This window comes from Muntiacus reevesi, chromosome 9 (genome assembly GCF_963930625.1).
Source record: "Muntiacus reevesi chromosome 9, mMunRee1.1, whole genome shotgun sequence".
NCBI lineage: Eukaryota > Metazoa > Chordata > Mammalia > Artiodactyla > Cervidae > Muntiacus > Muntiacus reevesi.
The window spans coordinates 83546227-83570314 of NC_089257.1; the positions used below are offsets into that span (position 1 = coordinate 83546227).

Consider the following 24088-nt stretch of genomic DNA (forward strand, 5'->3'; position numbering starts at 1 on the left):
ATCAGACCCATTGGCCCATCGACTCTGGTCACCCTGAACCTTCTTACTTTTTTTTTTTTTTTTTTGCAGTACTGTGCGGGTAGTGACTGGACTGCCAGGGAAGTCCCATGAACCTCATTACTTTTCTTCAATGGGATGTCTCTTCCATTCTCACCTTAATGACTTTAAACTTGCCATTTTCTCCACCTTAAAAAGATAGTCTTCCAGTGTCATGCTGGAACCAGCTCAGGACAGCCCAACTGCTAAATTTCCAGGAATCTTTGCTGGCTGTTAAACTGTTGGCAATTTGAAATCCACCCTGGAAATCATCAAATGCTACAAATTAGAGCTTTGTGGGGAGGAAAGGGTTTCAGTTATTAAGCATTTACCAGTATACCTTTTTTCCAGCTGACTCCTACTCAGCTTTTAGATCTGAACCTAAATGTTCTTTCTGCATTAACCTTTCATCCCACAGCTGTTAGAGTAGGTCTGCCTACTATATACTTAAATATTAGCACCCTGTATTTTTTCATAACATTCACGGTGCATTAATATCTTAACATCTCTCCTTTCAGTCTGTTGATTCTATGAGGGTGGGACTATGTTCATTTGATTTTGGGAATTAGGATACTTTCAGTTGAGTGTTAGGAGCAGGAGCCAGATATAGAAGAATAAGTGGAAGACAGAGAAGTGAAACAAGATAGACTCCTCTTTCAAGAAACCATTTAAGAAAATAGAGCAATAGCTTAAAGGTAGTGTCGCAATAAGAAAAATGTTTATTGCAACAATCTGAACAGCAAAGAACAATTCACAGAGTCAACAGTCTTTCTATACTCCAATCTAATTCAACCCTCTCAACCTCTCTCTTCTCACAAGCCTACAACTATCACTTCTTAGGTGACTATTGGCAACAGTTTGGTATATATTCTTCCATACTTTTTTTATGTTTGTGTAAAGTTTTTTGTTTTTTTAATATATATTACTCTTAAACTATTGTGTTTACTCAAAAGACTTAACAGCTTTCCTTCAAAGTCAAAACGGTAAATTGAGTAATTGCTATATGCCAGGTCCTGGCAATATAACAGTGAATAAGAAAAACAAGCTTCTGGAGCTTACATGCTATTCTAATACTTTCTTTTCAATAACTGCATGCCATCTAGTGTAGATATACTGTATTCAGCCATTTTATTTTTTTATTATTCAGCCATTTTATTCAATCATTCTACTGATGGGCATTAAAATTTTCAGGTATTGACACTACAGACAATACTACTAAAAAATTCCTTGTACATAAATTTTACCTACTGATGTTTCATTTTTGTATAACATACCAAAAGCTGAATTTGTTGAGTCATAAGTTACATGTTTTTAGTGTTAAATATAATACCCAGTTCTCCCTGGATATAAAGTTATAAAGATTCACACTTCTACCTGCAGTATGTAACAGTGCATATTTTCTGGTACTCCTACCAAAAGCTACTAGTCTTTTTAAATCTTGCCAATATACTGGGTAAAAATGATATCTTCTGGCTTTTATTTTTATTTTTCTCACTGCTCTTGAAGTCGAGCATCTTTTCATAAGTTTGTTGGCTATTTGTATTTTTTTACATGGCTTTTTGTTATCTTTTGGCTGTGTTTACATCAGGTTGTCAGTTTTTCTTATCATAAATGTTGGGCTTTTTTAAGCCATTAGGGATATCAATCTCCCAAGCCTCTTTTAAATCATATTCATTGCAAATATTTCTTACCAATCTGTTGTTTTTCTTTTATTGCTCATCCTGGGCGTCATTATGTTTTCTGACTGCCCAATATTTTTTGAACATATATGTGATTTGGAGTGATTCTTTACCCTTCATTTTTTAGGAAGTCCAAAGCAGAATCCAAAACACTTGCCTTTTTTGTTAGGTATAATTGTCATGGGCTTCCTAGGTGGCTCAGTGGTAAAGAATCTGCCTCCCAATGCAGGAGATGCAAGAGACATGTGTTTAATCCCTGGGTCAGGAAGATCCCCTGGAGAAGGAAATGGCAACCGGCTCCAGTATTCTTTCCTGGAAAAGTTCATGAACAGAGAAGGGCTACAGACCACGGGGTCACAAAAAGTCAGACACAACTGATTGACTTAACATGCATAACTGACATATGATACTAGTTTCAGGTGTATAATATAATGATTCACATACTGCAAAATGGTCACCATAGTAAGTCTAATTTTATCACCATGCAAAGTTACATTTCTTTTTTCTTGTGATGAGAACTTTTAAGATTTATTCACTTAGCAACTTTCAAATATGCAATACATTAATTATAGTCATGCGCTATTCATTACATACCCTATAACTAAGTTATCTTATATTTGGAAATTGGTACCTGTTGACCTCCTTCACCCATTGCATCTACCTCGCAACCCTTCTCTGTGGCAGTAACCGATGTGTTCTCTGTTTCTGTTGATTTGGTTTGTGCTCAGTCGTGTCAGACTCTGTGCCCCTTTGGTCTGTAGCCCACCAGGCTCCTCTGTCCATGGGATAGTCTAGGCAAGAATACTGGAGTGGGTTGCCATTTCCTCTTCTAGAGGATCTTCCTGAACCAGGGATGAAACCCCTGTCTCCTATGTCTCCTGCATTGCAGGCAGATTCTTTACCAGTGACACTTCTGGAAGCTCACTTGCTTGGTTTGGTTTGTTCATTTATTCTGTTTTTTAGATTCCACATATAAGTGAAACCATAGAGTATTTGTCTTTCTCTGTCTGACTTATTATGCTAATTTAGCATAATACCTTCAAGGTCCTTCCACGTCACAAATGGCAAGATTTCAATCTTTTTATGACTGGTATTCCATCATATATATATATATATATATGTATATATATATATAATGCAGCTGCTTTATCCATTCATATGGACATGTAAGTTATTTAGGTTGTTTCCATATCTTGACTCTTGATAAATAGTGCTCCAGTGACCATAGGGTGCATATAGCTTTTTGAATTAGAGCTTTCATATTCTTTTAATAAATACTCAGAGGTGGAGTTGTTGGGTAATATGTTAATTCTATTTCTTGTTTTTTGAGGAACCTCCATACTGTTCTCCATAATGGCTGCATCAATTCACATCCCCACCAGCAATGCATGAGGATTCCCTTTTCTTCCCATCTTTGCTAATGCTAGTTATTTCTTGTCTTACTGTTGATAGCACTTCTAATAAATGTGAAGTGATACCTCATTGTGGGTTGATTTGCATTTCCCTGATGATTAGTGTTGGGCATCCTTTCACGTCTTGTTTGGAAACATGTCTATTCAGACTGCCCATTTTTTAAATCATATTTTTAGTTTTTTTGTTATTGAGTTATGAGTTTTAGTTATTTGTTACTGAGTTCCTTATACAATTTGGATTAACCCCTTATCAGGTGTACGACTTGCAAATATCTTCTCCCTTTCAATGGGTTGCCTTTTCATTTTGTTGATGGTTTACTCCATTTTGGAATACTTGCCTCTTTTTGGACTCAGAGTGCAAACCTGGGATCTAGTGTTACTAATCAGACTCATCAGTACAAAACCAGTTTTTCAAAAGTGAGCAACTTAAGGAAAGATTCTGCACACAGAACCCCAAGAGTTGGTGGCCGAGGCATCCAGCTTTCAGGCAGGGCAGTCCTGGCACAGCAGTGGCCTTGCTGAGGAAGAGATCTTGATAGCATTTTTTAGTGCTTGGCGAGGCTGTAGCAAGGGTGTTTGGCAAGACTGTTTCCTCATCAGTGCTGGTTTACCAATGATTCTGTATTATTCCCAGTGCCTTAGCCTGATTGTCTATATCTCCTGAAAATGATATGGACTGCCTGAGATACTTTTAATAAGTTTCTCTTCAGATCTTTTTGCCCAGAGTCAGCTCCTAGTGCCTAAAAATAAAACTCATGGCTACTTTTCCTTCTTTTACCATACAGAAAGTTTTCATTTTTAAAAAGCAAAATCTATCACTTTTCTGTGTGCCCCTTGGATAGAATTAAATTGACAATTACATTTAGATTTAGTCTCTCAGTCAAGTTCAACTCTTTGTGACCACATGGACTGTAGCTTGCCAAGCTCCTCTGTCCATGGAATTCTCCAGGCAAGAATACTGGAGTAGGTAGCCATTCCTTTCTCCTGACACCAGGATCAAACCCAAGTCTTCTGCATTGCAGGCAGATTTTTTTATTGTCTGAGCCACCAGGGAAGCCAATGGCTATTCACTCCAGTATTCTTGCTGGGAGAATTCCATGGACAGAGGAGCCTGGCAGGATGCAGTCTATGGGTCACAAAGAGTTGGACATGACTAAGCAACTTTCACTTTCACTTTACTTTTTAGATTTGGGAGTTAGGGAGAGTGGGAGTAATGGTTACTAAGTCAGTTAATTGGGAGAACGAGGTTAAAAGAAAACAAAATTTCCAAATGTTATTTAACTTCCTACTTTTCACTGTAAATCATAACTTTCTATTTATTATATTAAGTTCCAAATGTAGCTACTTGGACATTACAGTATTGTTAATACTGTTCTAAAGTGAAGGTAACAAAACTTCATTTCTTTATGACACATTAATTATTTAGACATTTTACCAATTAAAGATTTCCCTTCCCCAATTTAAATAAGATTCTACTCTAGTTATTTTAGAAGTTATTTCTTCTTATTGTGTATAATAATGTAACTAACTTTGTTTTCCTTAAATTTGTATTTTAGGCCTTTTTCAAAGATCCAAATGTTATTCCCAATTTGAAGTTACTTTCAGAATCTTCTGGAGAGTGGGTTACATTAGGTAAACCAAATTTATTTTCATCTCTTCATATTAATATTTTACTATTATAACAAAATTTCACTTCAGGAATTTTCATTATTAAAATACAAATTATGAATAATGACTCACATTTGATAACAACAAGGTCAAAATAATCATCTGTGCCAGGCCTATACATCTTCCCCCCAAGGGTCCACTGCAGAAGTAAGAGAAATTAGAATAAGAGAAAATCTGTACTCAAGGAACTCATTGATATGTTTGAAAATATGTGCAGTAGTATATCAGTGGTATATCCCATAGCAATGGGAGTAAAAGGAAAGGAGTGGTCAATTCCACCCAAGAGAAGAGGGTCAGGTAAGAGTCCACTAACATGAGGGTGCTTGGGTGAAATCTTATTTGGGGTGGCCCATGGAGCCGTTCAGCTGCAAGCATATGCTATTTGTCAAGAAAAGAGAAGGACTGAGAAGGGAATTCAGAGATCATCAGGGCCGCCCCTCAGTGTCAGTGACACACTCCCCTCGGAGGGAGAAACACGGGGCCACCATCCAGTAGGTCTGGCAGGCAGAGCATTGGGCCAGGGAGGATTACTCTTGAGGCGTAAAGTCAATGAAATTTGCCTTGCCAAGTTTTAGACTGGCTTGGGACCATCACGTCTTTCTTCTTCCCTGTTTCTCCCTTTTGGACTACAAATGTCTGTCCTATGCCTGTCTCACCAGTGTTTTCTGGAAGTCTGTAACTTGTCTCATTTCACAGGTTCATAGCTGAAGAGGAGTTTTGCCTCAGGACAGGTTATACCTCAAGTCTCACCCATATCTGCTTTAGATGATATTTAGACAGCACTTTGGACTTTAAACTTTTGGTTGATGCCAGAAAGAATTGAGACTTTTGAGGTTGTCGGGATAAAATAAATTTAGGAGGGGGACAAGGGCAGAAGCCTATGGACTGAATTGTGTCCCTTCAAACTTTATATGTTGAGATCCTCCTAACCCACTGTGACCTCATTACTTTCTCCAAAGACTCCATCTCAAAGTACCATCACTTTGGAGGACAGGTTTTAACATTATGCGTTTTGGAGGGACACAATTCAGTCCACAGCAAATGCTATTTCTGTGTCTCAGACTAAGTGGTTTGAATTTAATTACGTTCTCTCACCATCCGTACCCTCCTGCCACTCCCCACATCAGACCCAGGGTAGACTTATTAAAGTGGCAAGTTGCCCGGTGCCAGTCCCTCATCCTGTGGCCACCAACTCATCTTCAAAGATTGTCTGGTTTTATACTGCTCTTGTTCTTTGGTTTTCCAATATTGCTCAGACCTACTTTATCACTTTCCAGGATCTTCTTTTCACTTTACTCCCCCAGAGAATTTTGCCTCTGAAACAAAAGGAGCTTTTCTTAGCAGCAGAGTTTTTGAAATAACTGAGGCAAACACAATTTTTTACCATCTGAGCCACCAGGGAAGCCTTGTGTCCACGGGGTCACAAAGAGTCAGACACAGCTGAGTGACTCACACACGCAGTTCTTGGCTCCAGATGCTCTTCTTGCCTTACTAGCCCATCTCAGGATCAGAACGAGAGCAATAGTTCCTAGCCAGGACTCTGGATGGACAAGAGGGAAGAATTGCAAATAATCACCAATATTACTCTTCTCAAGCTCAAACTGCTTCTCAGATCAGAGATCAGCAAAGGTATTGGGGAGAGGACACACCACATCTAAGTCTGCAGTCTTCCTAGAACTTTGAACAAGGAGAGCCCCATCCCTTTATATCTGAGTGAGTGCATGTTCATATGCAGGTGTGCAAAAGAGAGAAACTGATTGAGTGATTCACTGAGGCAATAATAAAAATGTTCGCCTTAATCTTTATATCTTTCTATCACTTAATAGAACCTCTACTAATGGAAAATACACTCCTGAAAGACACATTCTGGAAATGTCAGGGGGGGAATATAGGTTTGGAAGGGGAAAAACTAGAACTGAAAGAGAAAAATAGAATACCGGATTAGACCAATAGATTTCAAATTTCTCTAATTCCATACTTGTAATAACTTGAGTAGGACCTGGTTCGAAATTTATCTTGGCTTGAAGAAAACTTTTTTTTGTAATAAACAATGTCAGTGAGATCACAGGAGGAAATTTTTTAATGGAGAGAAACATTTTCAAAACACCCTTAATGACTTTAGAAACACACTTGTTACATTGATTAAAAATTTTGTATTATGAATTATAAAGCTTTAAACATAATACAAATCCAAAATCACATGAAGCAATTTCTATGTTTTTATAGGTAGTTCTGATATCATTCATTAAAAGTGATCTAAGAACTTCCTACTACCCAATAAATGTATTTCATTGTCAAGTACTGATATTTTCTAATTTACATATCCTTCATCTAGGTCTGAAATGGTGAAATTTGGTTATAAATTTTTAATAATTAATAAAAATAAACAACCTGCAAAATAAGAATTTAATAAAATCCCTAAACTAATGTGTCTTTTAAATATATCAAAACATATGTCATTTTTTTGTTAATTCTTAGAATCTCTGCATAGTGACATTTGTTTTGGAAATAACTGAGAATACTAAATTAATTTTTATATCTTTATTCAGGAACTGAAGTGAAAAAAATTGAAGCTATAAACGTTCCTTGCACACAGCTTTCAATGTCATTTTTTAATCGGTTATATGATGAAGCTATTGTACGAGACAATGGATATATTGTTAAATGTCTAGATTGTTTTTGTGATCCCTTCCTTATTTCTGACGAGTTACGAAAAGTAAGTACAGAATTTAAAATTTTCACAATAGAATTTCATTTCAGGAAATGCTTAATGTCAAAAACTTCTGCCTGCCTAAAACCTGTAAAATACCTCTATCAATGAGTAACGATCAGTAATAATCATTGCACGGTAGGTATCTTCTTGAATGGCACTTTTCTTATCAACTTGTTTATTTGCATATTTCAAATAAAATAACAAGAGAATGAGGTTTTACTGACATCTAATGGGTAGAGACCAGGGATGTTAAACATCATACAATGCACAAGCACAGTCCCCAAAACAAAGTTATCTGGCCTGTAATGTCAGTAAACCCTGAGCTCAAGAAACACTGGCCTATTAAATTGATGACTATTTTTCTTTAAAATTTCCCTTAACTTGTGAAATGATTACTTAAAAACATCTCTGGAGTGAAATAATCTTTCAATCTCATTGCTGAGATCAAAAAGCTATTTGATTAACCAAGTTAATTTTTATTTTAATCAGAGGGGTACTAAACTTGATATCGGAAGACATGGATTATTCACCTAATTCCTGATTTATTATTTACAAGAGAATAATAACTTTAGGCAAGTCATTCAGTATCTTGAGCCTCAAGATCTTATCTATACACTATGGAAATTAAAATGCCCATTCTACTTTCTTCCTAAAATTGTTGAGAAAGCATTTATGAAATCCTGTTGAAATGAATTATTATTATTTAAAGGTGGTAAAAAATTAGGGCTATCAAATAGATGTAGGTTCCAATTCAGGCTCTGCCACTTAATCACGGTCATACTTAACCTCTCTAAGCTTCAGTTTCTTATATGAAATCAGAATAAGAATTTTGATGATATGGGAGAATGGCATTGAACCATGTAAATTATCATATGTGAAATGAATCGCCAGTCCAGGTTGGATGCATGATACAGGGTGCTCGGGGCTGGTGCACTGGGATGACCCAACAGGATGGGATGGGGAGGGAGGTGGGAGGGGGGTTCAGGATGGGGAACACATGTACACCCATGGCTGATTCATGTCAATGTATGGCAAAACCAATACAATGTTGTAAAGTAAAATAAATTAATTAATTAATTTTTTTTAAAAAGAAAAAGAATTTTGTTAGATGATGCATTTAAAATGCTTTGTACAATGCCCAGCGCTTAGTAATCTTTCAATAATATTAACTACTACTACTAATTACTATTATTATTATTCTACATTAAGAGAGATGTACAAGTCTAATGTATTACAAATCCAGATAAAAATGAACTAGGGAAGCCACTGGTATACCATTCTGGACACAGAAATCTTATCTGAAGGAGACCAGAGGGCATCCCACTAGTCTATGTATTGATCTTCACTAGAACAGTACCTAAAAGAACTCTCCCTCCTACGCCATCAGTTCTATAGAGAGAGCCTCAGCAATGGACTTTTAAAAAGGATTTGGTTTTCAACAGAATACTCTGCAAAACCACCTGTTGCTGCCTATCTTATTTATTGCTGGGAATAGCACCTCTATTCAGGAGGTGTTGGGGCTCCGTGTTTTTTCCTGCTTGCCTCTGTTTTGCTCTTGTGTTCTTTGCCACTCTTTGGCAACAGAGAAGGCTTTAACTTGGTTGCTTTCTGGCTACAAATATATATATATAAATAGCCTGAACTGGAAAGGGCCCTCCCACTGTGTAGCAACACAGATCCTGTAGGCCAGCTCTCAGGTGAGAACTGATCATAGTCTCCTTCCTGACTGGAGCTCAGAAGTTGGACTCATTAACTATTGCATGTCTACTCTCGGAGGGCTACACAACTGAACAGATCTGTATGTGAACAAACAGGGAGATCAGACATAAAGCATTATTGTTTTAACATTCACTACAAAATTTTTCTATTACAATCTTTTAATTACACAGCCTAATCAGTTCAGTATATGAGAACCCTTGTGTTAGAAATGTGTGAACTGTTCTTTAAGAGCCAGAGCTTTAAGCAGCTGCAAACCTGGGTTTCAGTATCACATAATTTCCTTATCGAGAGAGAGGAAGAGATGGAGGGGAGATGTGCAAGTGTTACGTGTGGCACACAGAGAAGAATAAACCGTGGACCACTTCCTCTCGCCTTTTTTTATTATTTTATTTATTTTTTTATTCATAGCTGTGCTCCATCTTTGTTACTGGGTGGACTTTTCTCTGCTTGTAGCAAGCAGAGGCTACTCTGGTTGCAGTACGTAGACTTTCTCTTGTGGTGGAGCACAGGTCCTAGGGTGTGTGGGCTTCAGTAGTTGCAGCACGTAGACTCACTGGTTGTGGCTCCTGGGCTCTGGGACACGGACTCAGTGTGGCGCACGGGCTTAGATGCTCTGCAGCATGTGGGACCTTCCCAGACCAGGGATCAAACCTGTGTCTCCTGCGTTGGCAGGCGAATGCTTCACCACTGAGCCATCAGGGAAGCCCTCACCTATCTTTTACTGTATATACTTTGGCTTTCATCAAGTCATTATAGGTAAATTATATACAGACAGTACCATAAAGTTTATTATTTTTAAATGCCTCTTTATATAATGACCTTGGGGTGATTTTCATTTGAGATTAAGGTAAATAAAGTGGTTAAGTTTAATCAATTTTCCTAATAAAAATGTGTTTCTTACTGCTAGACTGTGATTGTTATATGACTCACGTGTCCCTCCTTTACCTGTATGGTAGTATTAAGTGTTATTACACAATTTTTATAGCTTTTCTCCATCTAGAGTTTCTTACGTGTATTTATTTTCTCTTCCCAATTTATGTCTCAGTTACATCCTTTTGTTTCTTATTTTTATCTTAGTGTATCTATATTTTATTGTTAGCTTAGTTCACATTCTTTTTTCAAGTAAGTGGCATATAAGCAATTCAATGAAAGGAATATATTTTGTATTGTACATTCATCACCTGTTTATGTCCACCACGGTCAACAAATTAATCAATTGTCTGTAATGCACAATGCTGTAAGAAAATCCTCCACATCAGAGCTAGCCAAACTGTTTTCTGAAAGAGGTAGCAAGGGTTCAAGAGAGCAAGAGTCCATGTGGGTTGGTGATGTGTAAGGTGACATTATTAGGCGAGCAGGAAAAAGAGAGGTGATTGTGAGGCTCCAGCTACCAGAATAGTTCAAAATGGAGTAACTGCGGGCATAAGGAAAGTAGTAATCCAAACACTATGAGAGGGCTTAGAAAATGACCATTTTTGTTTAGCTTTTTGGTGGAAGCAGAGACTATGATGGAGAAGTTTCTCCATTTATTTATACCCCCATTGTTTCCAAATGAGATTCACAGTGACTCAAGACTAAAATTGAAATAGCATTAAAGTATTTGAGATTAAACTAGAACAAAGAAAGCAACAGAAGAGAAGGCTTAGGTTCAGATTTATTCCTTTCACTGAGTGTCATTACCTAATGATAAAATGGCGGGAAAATAAGCACAGGTCTTAACAGATCTTCTCCATGGCCTCTGGATTGGTTCTTAAAATAGATCTAAAATCACTTTTAAACTATAAATTGAAACTTTTGAAAGCATAAAAATTAGAACCTCAAATTATGTTACATTAAGGTGAATTTTATCATCTTATATAGGTTTTGCTAGTGGAAGACTCAGAAAAATATGAAGTATTCAGCCAACCAGATAGAGAAGAGTTCCTGTTTTGTCTTTTCAAACATCTTTGCCTTGGTGGAGCCCTTTGTCAATATGAAGATGTAATTAGTCCATATCTGGAAACAACAAAGCTTATCTATAAGGATCTAGTGAGGTAATGTTGCTCTATTACAATATGTAAATCTCTGGTTAGTAGAGGAAATTGTTTAACTCTGGTGAGATTACCCAACCTCTATTTGTGGATCTATAAATAACCAAAGTGATTAAAAATAGCACTACTCTGGCTCTCTCCTCAGAGCCTGCTTCTTCACTTCCAGACTAGAACATTTCATTTCCCTGACCCTGTTTTGGTCCTCAGTTCTCTCTTCTGCCTCTTGACCTTTTCTCAGCCAGACCTGTCACTCACTCCATCCCTTACTGGCAACTGCTGTCTTCCAGGTCTCCCTTTCCCCCCCAGGCCTCCTTTTAAACCTCAAGGAAACATGAGATCCCTCAGGATGTTTGAATTTACTTGACTAATACTAATAAATAATAGTAAAAAAATTACCTTGGTTCCAAAGAGGGGGAAGAATTTTCACTGAGGTGTTTATCTTTTCAAAATTAATTCTAGGTTTGTTTTTGGTATTGCACTAGGGCTTTTTTTTCTTTTTGAAGACCACATGAGGATAAGAACTTTGATTTATTTTAATTCGAGTGAACATTCTATAGTTGGGTTTTTCAATGATGAAGATATTGGATCATATTTTTAGGCAAACAGGATAGGAAAAAGTAAAAGCACAGGTTCCCAGAGTTTGGTTACAAATTTTTACTTTAATAGGCAAACAGTAGAACTAGCTTCCCATCAGACTCTTACTGCTTTACTTATTCTTAACATCTTGATTCTCAAATCCATCACACGTGTCATACAGCCATAAAACAAACTGCATGGTTCAGTTACTCTACTGAGTTTATTTCTGATACAGTTTTAAAAACAAAAATATTTCCATAATCTGTTTCTGATTTTTATGAAACAGTTATTGTGTCCAATTCATAGAGATTATTAGATGAGAAATTACAGAAATAATTTCAGAAGCAGCACACACATACCTACACATCAAACATATCCTTATCGTTTGCAGGATATCGCTTGCATGAAAACTTACAAGACAACTTCTAGCACTCTCAGTAGATACTCCTCAGTGTACCCCAAACACACACCCGCCGCGGCCACCGCCGCGTGCTGTCCCTCACCAGCCACAGAGGCCTGTGGAATTCCTCACTGCCGTGTGCTGTGGAGGAAGAGATTCTGTTAAAGATACTTGAAACAACTTCAGGACCTAAACATCGCAGAAACTGCAGTTTTTTCCCACCTACTCTTCTCTAAATTCTTGGCGATTCTCTTCTGTGTTTTGAGGGTGCTAAGAAATGTATGACTCAGAGTAATGGCCACTCATAAAATGAGTAGCCAAAATTCATGACATCTTATACAAAGAATAGGAACTGCATCCATGGAATCACTTGATTAGGCCACCAGCAAGTGTTGATATTGGGCACGGAACTCTGGCAGGCACTGAAGAGTACAAGAGGAGGTATCAGGTAGTCTCTGACTTTAAGGAAATTACAAGTTAACATACGAAATAATAATAAAGTAATTGCTTAAAATATTTCATAAGTAAGTATTGTTATATAATTCAATGCTCAGTTATGTATAGGCAAGTGTTTATAGCTCTTTATACTGTAATAAAGACCTCAGAAATTCAAAAGAAGACATTGTCAGTGTGGGTACAAGTGGTCAAGAATTTCTTGATGGAATGGAGTCCACAAGGGCCAGCAAAGAGGACGGCAGTCTGTTCCCAATTCAGGGGCGATGCACCCCAAGTCTGTCATTCTAGGGAGACTGAGAAGAAGACTAGCCAGTTAGAGCATTACTTTTCTTTGAGAACTATTAAATATTTCTCTCGATGATCCAAGTTTAAGCATGCTTATGAGTTTCTTTGGTGAATGAGGAAAAGATATAAAATTGTCTTCTCAATGCAACTTCAGTAGAAAACTATGATTAGAATAAACGTCTTGGTTAAGATAAAGATACAGGGTGGTTCAACATAGCCGTTATCAAGGGATATAGAAGTAGAGAAAACACAGGTGGGACTTGCAGTATCATCAGTAATTTCTCAGAATTCTGAGCCACATATCTAGTCCTGTCATTTGTACAAGCTAACTTAACCAAGAAGAATATTTTTTTCTGTTCCTTTACTTGAAATTTGGGTGTTTTTACCTGCTTTAGAAAAAATATCTGCTTTCTTTCTAATTATACATGCAGTGGCTACCTTACAGTATCTAACCTGCACTTGCAGGTTTAAACATTGTTACTATTTAATTCTAGCAAAGAAGTTGATCCCTTATATTTGTATCAGTAGATATTGAGGGCACATTACAGAGCCTGATTTTAGGGGTCTCTAGCTCAAACAAAAAGGTAAAAACATTCTTAAGGTATTTTTCCCTCATCCATAATTATTAATGTAACTCCTATAATAGACATCTTTTAAATGTTTTGGAAAATGCCTTATTTTCAAGCATTATGGCTTGTTTAAATCACATAGGCAATACTTTAGAATCATTTTCTCAGAGTAAATGGTCAATTGTTTCATTACATTTCAAAAATGTCTTAGACATAACTCTATACTCACTAACAGTGCCTGTGTTTTTCCTATTTTAGACATTAAACACACACTCTTATCAGATTTTTTGGAGAGGTTTCCCAAACTACATTATCTCCCCCAGATTTATGATTTGAATTGGTTTAGGCTTAGATTATGGCATTCTGATGCTTATTAAGCAATAGGATTATTGTTTCTTAAAATGAGCAGAGTTAGCTATGTCTGTACACCATGACATTTAGAGTCAATATGAGACAAATCCTTAGAAATTAGCACAAATGATATTGATAAGAAATCAATCATATTATTTTATTTATAAACCATTAATATAATCATACTTTTAACATTCAATTTTTTTTTTGGCTGTGCTGTGGGGGTTTCAGGAGCTTAGTTCCCCAGCCAAGGATCGAACAAGGAGCCCCGGCAGTGAAAGCGCCAAGTTTTAGCCACTGGATCATGAGGAAATTCCCTAATCATATTTTTTAAAAGAACTATGTGGAAATTATGTTCCAAAATCCTTAAAAACCATGGTACCTGGAGAGTGACTTCAGTTCAATCCAGTCGCTCAGTCATGTCCAACTCTTTGTGACCCCATGGACTGCAGTACGCCAGGCTTCCCCGTCAATCACCAACTCCTGGAGTTTACCCAAACCCATGTCCATCCAGTTGGTGATGCCATCCAACTATCTCATCCTCTGTCTTCCCCTTCTCCTCCCACCTTCAATCTTTCCCAGCATCAGGGTCTTTTCAAATGAGTCAGCTCTTCGCATCAGGTGGCCAAAGTATTGCAGTTTCGTCTTCAGCATCAGTTCTTCCAATGAATATTCTGGACTGATTTCCTTTAGGATGAACTGGTTGGATCTCCTTGCAGTCCAAGGGACTCTGAAGAGTCTTTTCCAACACGACAGTTCAAAAGCATCAATTCTTCTGTGCTCAGCTTTCTTTATAGTCCAACTGTCACATCCATACATGACTACTGGAAAAACCATAGCCTTGACTAGACCTTTGTTGGCAAAGTAATGTCTCTGTTTTTTAATATGCTGTCTAGGTTGGTCATAACTTTCCTTCCAAGGCGCAAGCGTCTTTTAATTTCATGGCTTCAGTCACCATCTGCAATGATTTTGGTGCCCCCAAAAATAAAGTCTGCCACTGTTTCCCCATCTATTTGCCATGAAGTGATGGGACCAGATGCCATGATCTTAGCTTTTTGAATGTTGAGCTTTAAGCCAACTTTTTCACTCTCCTCTTTCACCTTCATCAAGAGGCTTTTTAGTTCTTCTTCACTTTCTGCCATAAGGTTGGTGTCATCTGCATATCTGAGGTTATTGATATTTCTCCCGGCAGTCTCGATTCCAGCTTGTGATTCATCCAGCCCAGCATTTCTCATGATGTACTCTGTATATAAGTAAGCAGGGTAACAATATACAGCCTTGACGTACTCCTTTCCCGATTTGGAACCAGTTTTTGGAGAGTGAGTTCAGTCTGTTCAGTTCAGTTCAGAGTGAGTTAGTGAGTGCTAAAAATCTGATACAGTGCAATTGTCAGTTGAACACCCCAGGACAGAAATGAATATCACTTTACATTTCCTTTTCTTTTTTTCTTATGAGATATGGGACAGATAATACTGTACTTTGCTTGATCTATAAAAAATCAGACAAATTGTCTTAGAGATATTTTAAAGTAATACAAGATCAGAGGTAGCGAAGTGGAATAATATTTATATCTATTAGGAAAAGTGAAAGTGAAGTCACTCAGTCGAATCCGACTATTTGCGGCCCCATGGACTGTAGCCTACCAGGCTCCTCCGTCCATGGGATTTTCCAGGCAAGAGTATTGGGGATTTCCTTCTCCAGTGAATCTTCCCAACCCAGGGATTGAACCCTGGTCTCCCGCATTGCAGGCAGATGCTTTACCCTCTGAGCTACCAGGGAAGCCCTAACCAACTTCTAATAGTGTACCAATGTAGTTTCTTTTTAAAAGTAAGACATCTATGGTACATGTTTGTAGGTGTTAAATGATTATTATATGTAGTATCAAATACTAAATTTTCCTCCAAGTTCATCTGATAAGCACAAACATTTACAAGGGTTCTTTTTTTTTAGACTTTTCCAAACTAAGGAGTAATTTGCATACAGTAATCTCAATAAATCATAGTACACATAAGCTCAGTGAATTTTTATATATTTTTATACCCAAATAACCACCTCCAGATCAAGATTTAAAATTAGATATAACTATAGATAGGTTCTGTATTTTAATCTGGATGGTCATATAGGTATATATAAATGTTCTATATGTAGTGGTTATAGTCTTCCCTACGATAAGCATGAAGTTTTAAATGTAGTGTCCAACTTTCAAGCAGTGTATCTTAGGCATTAGAAATGAAAGAAGATGACTTCAATTCATGTTACAGAAATAGAAATCAATATAATTGCATGATTCTTGGATTTCAATCTTAGTGAAATGTTTTCAGGATGAAACTCCCTAAGAATCTTGAACCCTGAACCCTGAAATGGTCCATGTGTGGCCATCTCCAACAGGTGCCTAAGCTCAAACACACATGTACATGCATACCCTCCCCCAGAGCCCCTGTCTTCCTGCTCGTCTCTCTTTTCCCCCATTCTTTTTACATACATGGTGAAGGGAAAGCAATAATCTCACCTGACAAAGTGAAGAGGGTTTCCTTCCTTTAAATTTAAACTACACACATAACACATGAACAGTACCTTTGATGCATATGAATTTATAGCACAAGTATAGGATAAACAGGTGAAATGTAGAGAAAGAAAACTGGACTCTCTATCACCTACATTCTATTTCTGGAAATGCCACTTTTAGTTGGAATGTCTTAAATATATCATTTAACTTCTCTAGTTCTATTGTCTATAAAATTGACAAAATGATGCCTACCTCACTGAATTGTGTGATCTTTATGTGAAGTAAAGTATAACAAGGTTTTTTGCAGGTTGTAAAGCATTATAAATTTAATATGTATTTATTTATATATAAATTAAGTAATTTATTTCCCCAATCCTCAGTTTGCTTCCGCACTATGTATTACTAAAGATTACCTTTTGTGGGGAGAATAAGTGAAAGAGAGCTAGGAGAGAAAGTGATTTTAATTTAGCAATACATGATATAACAAATAGTTTTCATAGATATTATTCCACCTAATTCTCATATAATCCTAAAAGGAACCAAGTCATGAGTTCACATATGAGAAAACTAATGTTCAGAAAGGTTAATCTTGCTTAAAGTAGAATAACAAATCAGTGACAGAACTGGCATTTATGTTCAGGCTGTTTAAGTCTTTAGTATGCTTTTATCTACCCCTTTCAGCTGTTTACCCTTAAGTCGAACTTTAACCTATTCTTGTTTGTCAATAGTTGTCTCTGGCCTGAGAGTGCTTTTATCATCTGAGTCTCAAACTGACCTCAAACCCTCTAACTGAAAAATTCCATTTTCTGCAATTTCAATTCGGTCAACCTTGCTGAAACCACAGATACCATCCTTTTCAAACTACTTAATTAGATATTTTATATTTCCATGTTATATGTGAATGAGGATACCCAAGTACTAAAAGGGATCTGTATCTTAAATATATTATACTAGTGTTTGCTGAATTTTAAAATGTTCCCTTTTCCCCCCTATTTTAGTGTTCGGAAGAATCCTCAAACCAAGAAAATACAAATTACCTCTTCTATTTTTAAAGTTACAGCATATGTAAGTGTTGAGGGGGAAATTTGCAGCCAATCAATTTAATTACTTGTTATTAAAAGGATTGTTGTAACTGGAGTTAGCAACTAGGAGAGGCATGGTTAATAGAACATATATGTGTATACACTTCCTTGGTGACTCAAGCAGTAAGAATAAGCCTGCAATGCGGGAGACCCGGGTTCAGTCCCTGGTTTGGGAAGATCTCCTAGAGAAGGGAATGGCTACCTACTCCAGTATTCTTGCCAGGAGAATTCCATGGGCAGAGGACCTTGGTGGGCTACCGTCCACAGGGTCTGGACGGTGACCCTGTGCTGGACATGACTGAATGACTTAACACTTTTCCTTTTTTACTTCATACATGTATGCACAGAACATAGTTAACATAAACTTAATAGTTTTCTCTTAAAAGTTGATGAACTATGCTTTATTGGAGAACAGTATGAACTTTTCCTCCCAGCTTTTCTGTTATCCATGCCTAATAATAGTTATTTCTTACTTTAGAGCTAAATCTGTAGCTCAGATGAGGTAGAACACAGTTCCTTTAACTTGTCAAACCATGATTTATAGGACAAGTAAGTAAGAATGACATAAATGTTTTTATATCACAGAATCTGATACTTGAATTTTAGCATTGCACAAAATATTATACATATGAAGCAGTTTCTAACTATTCAGTTGCTGAGTAATTATTTTTAAAATTCCTACTGTGTATCAGCTACTGTGCTGGGCTAGAGTCCAGGGTTTAACAAAAGAAACATAGTCCCAGCCCAAATAGTATGTATAGACTATGTTCTAACAAAAGCAAAGATAGAAGAAAAATGCAAAACTATTTTTTCTATATTAGCACTTTTTTAAAAGATAGAATTTCCTCGATTATAAATTCCTTAAAGTCAAGAAGTATGCATGTGTGTATAGTATTATATGTATTATTGGCACAGTAAACTGTGCTGTCCAACTTACTGTCAAAGATTTGATATGTGTTTCATGATATTTTAATAGAAAATACATAATAGCTAAATGTGTTGATTATTATTTAAATATAGCTGTATATTAAATAAGTTTATCTTTTTCAGGACTCTGTTGGTGTGTGCTACCCTTCAACAAAGAGTCACGAACAGACATTTTCTTACTTTATTGTGGATCCTTTCAAGCGTCATGTTCATGTTTTATACCACTGTTATGGCATGGGGGAAGTGTCTTAATATTTTTTCGGGTTATCTATACTTACTGTTTTTTCTTTACCAATTTTCTTACCAGTCTTTACCACTGATTTACAGATAAACATTTACTCTGCAAGTTAATTCAAGTAAAATGTAAAGAACCTGCATAGAGCAGAAGAAAACAAATACCAAGATGCCTTTCTTTAAATCTTTGTGAAATACCAATGCAGGAACCAAATTTTATCCTTAACATAATCTACACCGGTACAGTTATGGAATTTTTACAGAAAGTCACAAAGAACTAAAAATCTTGTTTATATTTGTTACATTAAGTTTCAAGTGAGTCTTCAATATTCCATGTATTTTATTTTAGAAGCCAATTAATTCTGGATTGAAATTGTGAGAGAAAACTAAACATATCTAACCATGAGTCATTAATGTGAATCATTAGCTTTTAAAATTTAAGTTTCATTTAATTATGTTTCTTCATTGCATGAAGATTTATGTTTCTGGAACTGTGAAAAGCATAACAATTCCTTTGTTTCATTTGTCCCACTTAAAATTCTCAATTAAAAAAAAATGTTCTGAGCATAATTGAAAACTCTTTTATTATGTAACAAAATTGGAGCTGCCCCACCACTAATTCAAGAGCTGTATAAACAAAGAGAGTTGCCCTCATGGTATTATTAAGTTGGCAGATGAGTAAATTACAGAGTGTCTTAGTACTGTCCCCTCATTGAAAGTGAAAGTCGCTCAGTCATTCCTGACTCTTTGCGACCCCATGAACTATATAAAGTCCATGGAATTCTCCAGGCAAGAATATAGGAGTGGGTAGTCTTACCCTTCTCCGGGGGATATTTCCAATTCAGGGATTGAACCCAGGTCTCCTGCATTGCAGGCAGATTCTTTACCAGCTGAGCCACCGGGGAAGCCCAAGAATAATGGAGTGAGTAGCCTATCCCTTCTCCAGCAGATCTTCCCGACCCAGGAATCGAACCAGGGTGTCCTGCACTGCAGGCGGATTCTTTACCAACTGAGCTATTAGGGAAGCCCCTCATTACCCTCATACAATGAATATATAACTTTGATCTTTTTAATGATTGACATGTACCCCAAAGATGATGATGGGGAGCCTAAACCCTGAGGAAGAACCGTTTGGAATATGCGTTTCTGAGTTGCAGGGATCAGGATTATAGTCTTAGATTTGAACCTGTGGTTGTACCTGGAAGGCAGCTGGCAATTTAGGTATATAGTTCAGGAAAGAGAGTCAATTTTACTTCTAATACTAAGCACAATGCTTTGGTATGTTAAATGTTTATTGAAAGTATTTTCCAGATATGATCATAATATCCATAGATTTTTTTTTAAAAAATCATAAAAACATAAAATCAAAAACTAAAATGTCCATTTGCCACTGACTTTGCTGCCTATCATAAAGACCCCTACAACCCAGCGACCCTCTCTTAATAATTCTGAGTACCAATTCTGTGCAAGGCACTGTGCTGTTTACTTTGGGGAAACACACTTGCTGTAAACCTAGTAGAGAACATAATCTGTAAGAGTGTGTCTGTGCACAGTGATTGTACACGAATTCAGAGATGGAAGTGATCGCTGTGAACCAGACCTAGGAGGGATCTCCTCTGGCTGCTACAGAGGAACTAGTAGGGTGGCAGCAACTAGGAGAAACAGTGCAGCGAGTGGAGAAGCGTGATATGGCGGGGCGCTCTGAGCCCGGCCCTGGGGTGGGCGTTCAGAGGCAGAAGATAGGAACACACTGTTGAGAAAAGATTATGTAAATTCTCTGTATTGAGAGGTGTAATAGCCCAGTAATAAAGAATTTGGGCTGGCAGTCAGATTGCATGGATTCTTAATTCTGCCATTACCTGCTGTGTGACTGAGCTAGTTACAATCTTTCTGTGCCTTAGCTGCCTTATCTGTGAAACGGGGAAAATAGTAGGACTCCTTCATTGGTTATTGTGGATATTATATAAATTAATATATATTGGGCTTAGGATGGTACCAAGAACATAGTTTAAGTGTTCATGCATTTTGGCTTTTTTCATTTTCCATGGAGAAAATTAGAAAAAAACAAACAAACAAACTAGGAGCTAAACTGCATAATGTAAAATACTTCTTCCTTAAGGTCAGAATTGCTTTTCTACAGATTATACCGTTACTAATTTGATTAGACATCTGTAAGAGATGGGAACTGGTTTCAACACCCCCACCCCCACCCCCGAGCCACTAGAGAATGTAGAGGACTTAAAATTGTACTCCAGGTATTTCTTTGGCAGCATTTTGCATACTTAGAATTATTTTACCAATTATTTGTAATAATTTATTTAATTACTGTCTTGAATACAGGAACTGTCTATTTGGTTCATCCCCAATGTGTAGCACACTGCCTGCCACTTAATTGACACTCAATATCTGTTTCCTGATTGAGTCTACTTGCTGGAGAGAAGCTGGCCCTTGAAGTGTGACTGCAGGTGTGGGGGAGAGGCGGGGAAGGGTGGGCGAGTAAGGACCAGGAGTATCAGTAATGCAGTATTTCCTCTCGCTGTTCCTAAGCCTTTTGTAAAATTTTGCAAACTACTATAATTCGGATTTAGCTGTACTGTGTGGGATTAGATATGCAGCCTGGGAACATGCCTGGGACAAAATTGTCCCTGGAGAACAGTAACAGCCTGTGAAAGCCAGCTTTGAAAGAGTCAACTGTGATCAGCTGAGGGTGGAGGATTTTTCTGGGGTGAAAAAAACCAACCATGGTGACAAGCAACAACAGAATGATTTTCCAGAATTTGAGAGCATTCTTAAGAAATTCTGAAAGTAACTTAAAGAGAGAAGGCTCACAGAATTATAATTTGGATGTTCAAAAAAGGACCCTAGGCTGACTAACAGAATTTGGGACTCTTAAGACCCATGAGCAAGCAAATAAATACAGAGACATAGAAGATGATTTGAGGAAGACATAAGTACACCTGGACTAATTGGAATTGAGGAGTTCTGCCCAGGAGTTCTGGGTAATAACACAGGGAAAACAAGTAAATGGGGTCCTGGTCACTGAGGGCCATGGGTACAAAGCTAAGAAATTTAAATCTTTTAAGTAGGTGATGTATAGAAGTCATGAAAGACCTTTGAGCAGGGTAGTAGCATTATGAAAGTGGTACTCTGGAAAGATTAGTCTGTCAGTTATAAATTGGCATGAAGAAAGTTCAAGGTCCAAAGTTTAAATAGAAGATTATAATAATTGTTGAAACACAAAATTGAGTGATCTGAGTTAATAGCAATAGAGACCTTTCTGGGCATCATGAACTACATGACAATAGAGTGCTCATTAGGAAAAAATTAACCATGGCCCCCAAAACTTAGCTACTGAGTGAACTGTGAAGTGTTGGGTATTTGAAGTACTAAGAACTGGGAAGTGGGAACTGTGTCAGGACGCTATGGTTGGAGAGGGGAAATCGCTCAATCTGCCTGTCTCAGTCCATGCTCAACCAACTTTCATCCTTACAACTTTAAAAACCTAGGTCTGAAGTTTCTGAAAACTGACTGAAGGCCTCTCAGTCATCCAGTTAATCAGCAAATGTTTGCTAAGAACTAATATCCTTCATTCTTCCACAGATATTTATTGATTACTTACTATGTGCTGGGTGGGCCCTTCTAGGTACTACAGATACAGTGATCAACAAAAAATACAAAAATGTCTATTTTGGGGAGTTTACATTCTAGAACCCATAACATTTGTGTGGAGCAATGAGAGAAATGCCCAGTTACTCTCAAGAAACTTGTGTTGGAGAAATGACACGCTCATAATTTTTACTGTTTTCAATCTGTATGAAATGGTATTTATTATTTTAATTGTTCAGACTTTAACAATGGTGGAACATTGTGTTTTGTATATTTCCTTGATCATATATATTCATTCTGGTGGACTACTCCATGGTTGAGCAACTGCTCTCTACTTCTCTAGTTTAAAAAAAAGAATAAATGAAAGCAAAAGAACAAAGGAAAGAATAAAAGACAGAGAAGTATGTGTCTCTTACAGTAAAAGCTGCATTAATTAGCACTAAAAAGGTGCATTTAGAGCCACATTTAGCAGTGTCCAACTGGCAAACTTTAGTATACCTGATATCCTCTAGTGTAAGTCTTCACATCAGGAGACTTGGCACATGAGTTAAAGTGAATTGGGATAGGCGGGCTGAACTGATTTCAGTAAGGTTGAAACTCATGTGCTTAGTCGCTCAGTCATGTCTGACTCTTTGTGACCCCATGTATCGTAACCCGCCAGGCTCCTCTGTCCATGGGGTTTTCCAGGCAAGAATACTGGAGTGAGTTGCCATGCCCTCCTCCAGGGGATCTTCCCAACCCAAGGATTGAGCCCAGGTCTCCTGCACTGCAGGCAGATTCTTTACCATCTGAGCCACCAGGGAAGACCAAGGTTGAAACTTATCATTCCTGTTTATCAAAACTAAGTCACTGGGCTTTAAGAAATAGAATTTGTAAATTATTTTTTCTTATCTTTTTTGTTACTAGAAATGTGTGTGAGAGAAGTAGTAAAATAGAAACCACCTATGACAATATAAATTACCTTTCATTCAACCAAATTTTTCATCAGGTGTTACCTTTTATCCTCTTAACATGTTATAAAATACTTATTTTGCTTAAAACTACTTACTTCCTTCATATAAAGTAAGTGTTTACTTCCTACATATATAAAACTTATCACTGAAGTTCTGAGGGGGCCTAGAGTCAAGGATGATTTGTAATGAAAGGACTTCTTGAGAAGGGAATTGAGGGACATTTTAAAAAGAAAAGACAGTTGTGGATTAGCTTGGGATGGGAGATTTCTAGGCAGAGAAAATGTTTCAGGCTATGGTGAAGAAGTGAAGAGAAGTCGCTCAGTCGTGTCTGACTCTTTGTGACCCCATGGACTGTAGCCCACCAGGCTTCTGGGTCCATGGGATTTTCCAGGCATGAATACTGGAGTGGGTTGCCATTTCCTTCTCCAGGGGATCTTCTCAACCCAGGGATCGAACCTGGGTCTCCCGCATTGTAGGCAGACGCTTTACCGTCTAAGCTACCAGGGAAGCAAGAGGTAGAAAGAATATGTAAGATTATGAACTTCCTTGAATAGAGCAGTTGGACTATAAAGAAAGCTGAATGCCAAAGAATCAATGCTTTTGAACTGTGGTGTTGGAGAAGACTCTTGAGTCCCTTGGACTGCAAGGAGATCCAACCAGTCCATCCTAAAGGAGATCAGTCCTGAATATTCATTGGAAGGACTGATGCTGAAGCTGAAACTCCAGCACTTTGGCCACCTAATGTGAAGAACTGACTCATTGGAAAAGATCCTGATGCTGGGAAAGATTGAAGGCAGGAAAAGGGGACAATAGAGAATGAGATGGTTGGACGGCATCACTGACTCGATGGAAATGAGTTTGAGCAAGCTCTGGGACTTGGTGATGG

General features: G+C 37.4%; 1 protein-coding gene across 3 annotated transcripts in view; it reads left to right on the forward strand.

Moving 5' to 3' along the window:
* CFAP300 (cilia and flagella associated protein 300) overlaps positions 1–21080 on the forward strand; it is a 29944-nt gene extending 8864 nt beyond the window's left edge. The window contains exons 3-7 of one of the 3 annotated variants that reach the window (XM_065945221.1): positions 4684–4759; positions 7345–7511; positions 11088–11260; positions 17399–17465; positions 18533–21080. In XM_065945221.1, coding sequence (XP_065801293.1) covers positions 4684–4759; positions 7345–7511; positions 11088–11260; positions 17399–17465; positions 18533–18661 — 612 coding nt within the window. In that variant the 3' untranslated portion in view covers positions 18662–21080. The remainder of the gene's footprint in view (positions 1–4683; positions 4760–7344; positions 7512–11087; positions 11261–17398; positions 17466–18532) is intronic. The other 2 variants (XM_065945220.1, XM_065945222.1) reach the window with 2 other exon arrangements.
* The last annotated feature ends 3008 nt before the right edge of the window (positions 21081–24088 follow it).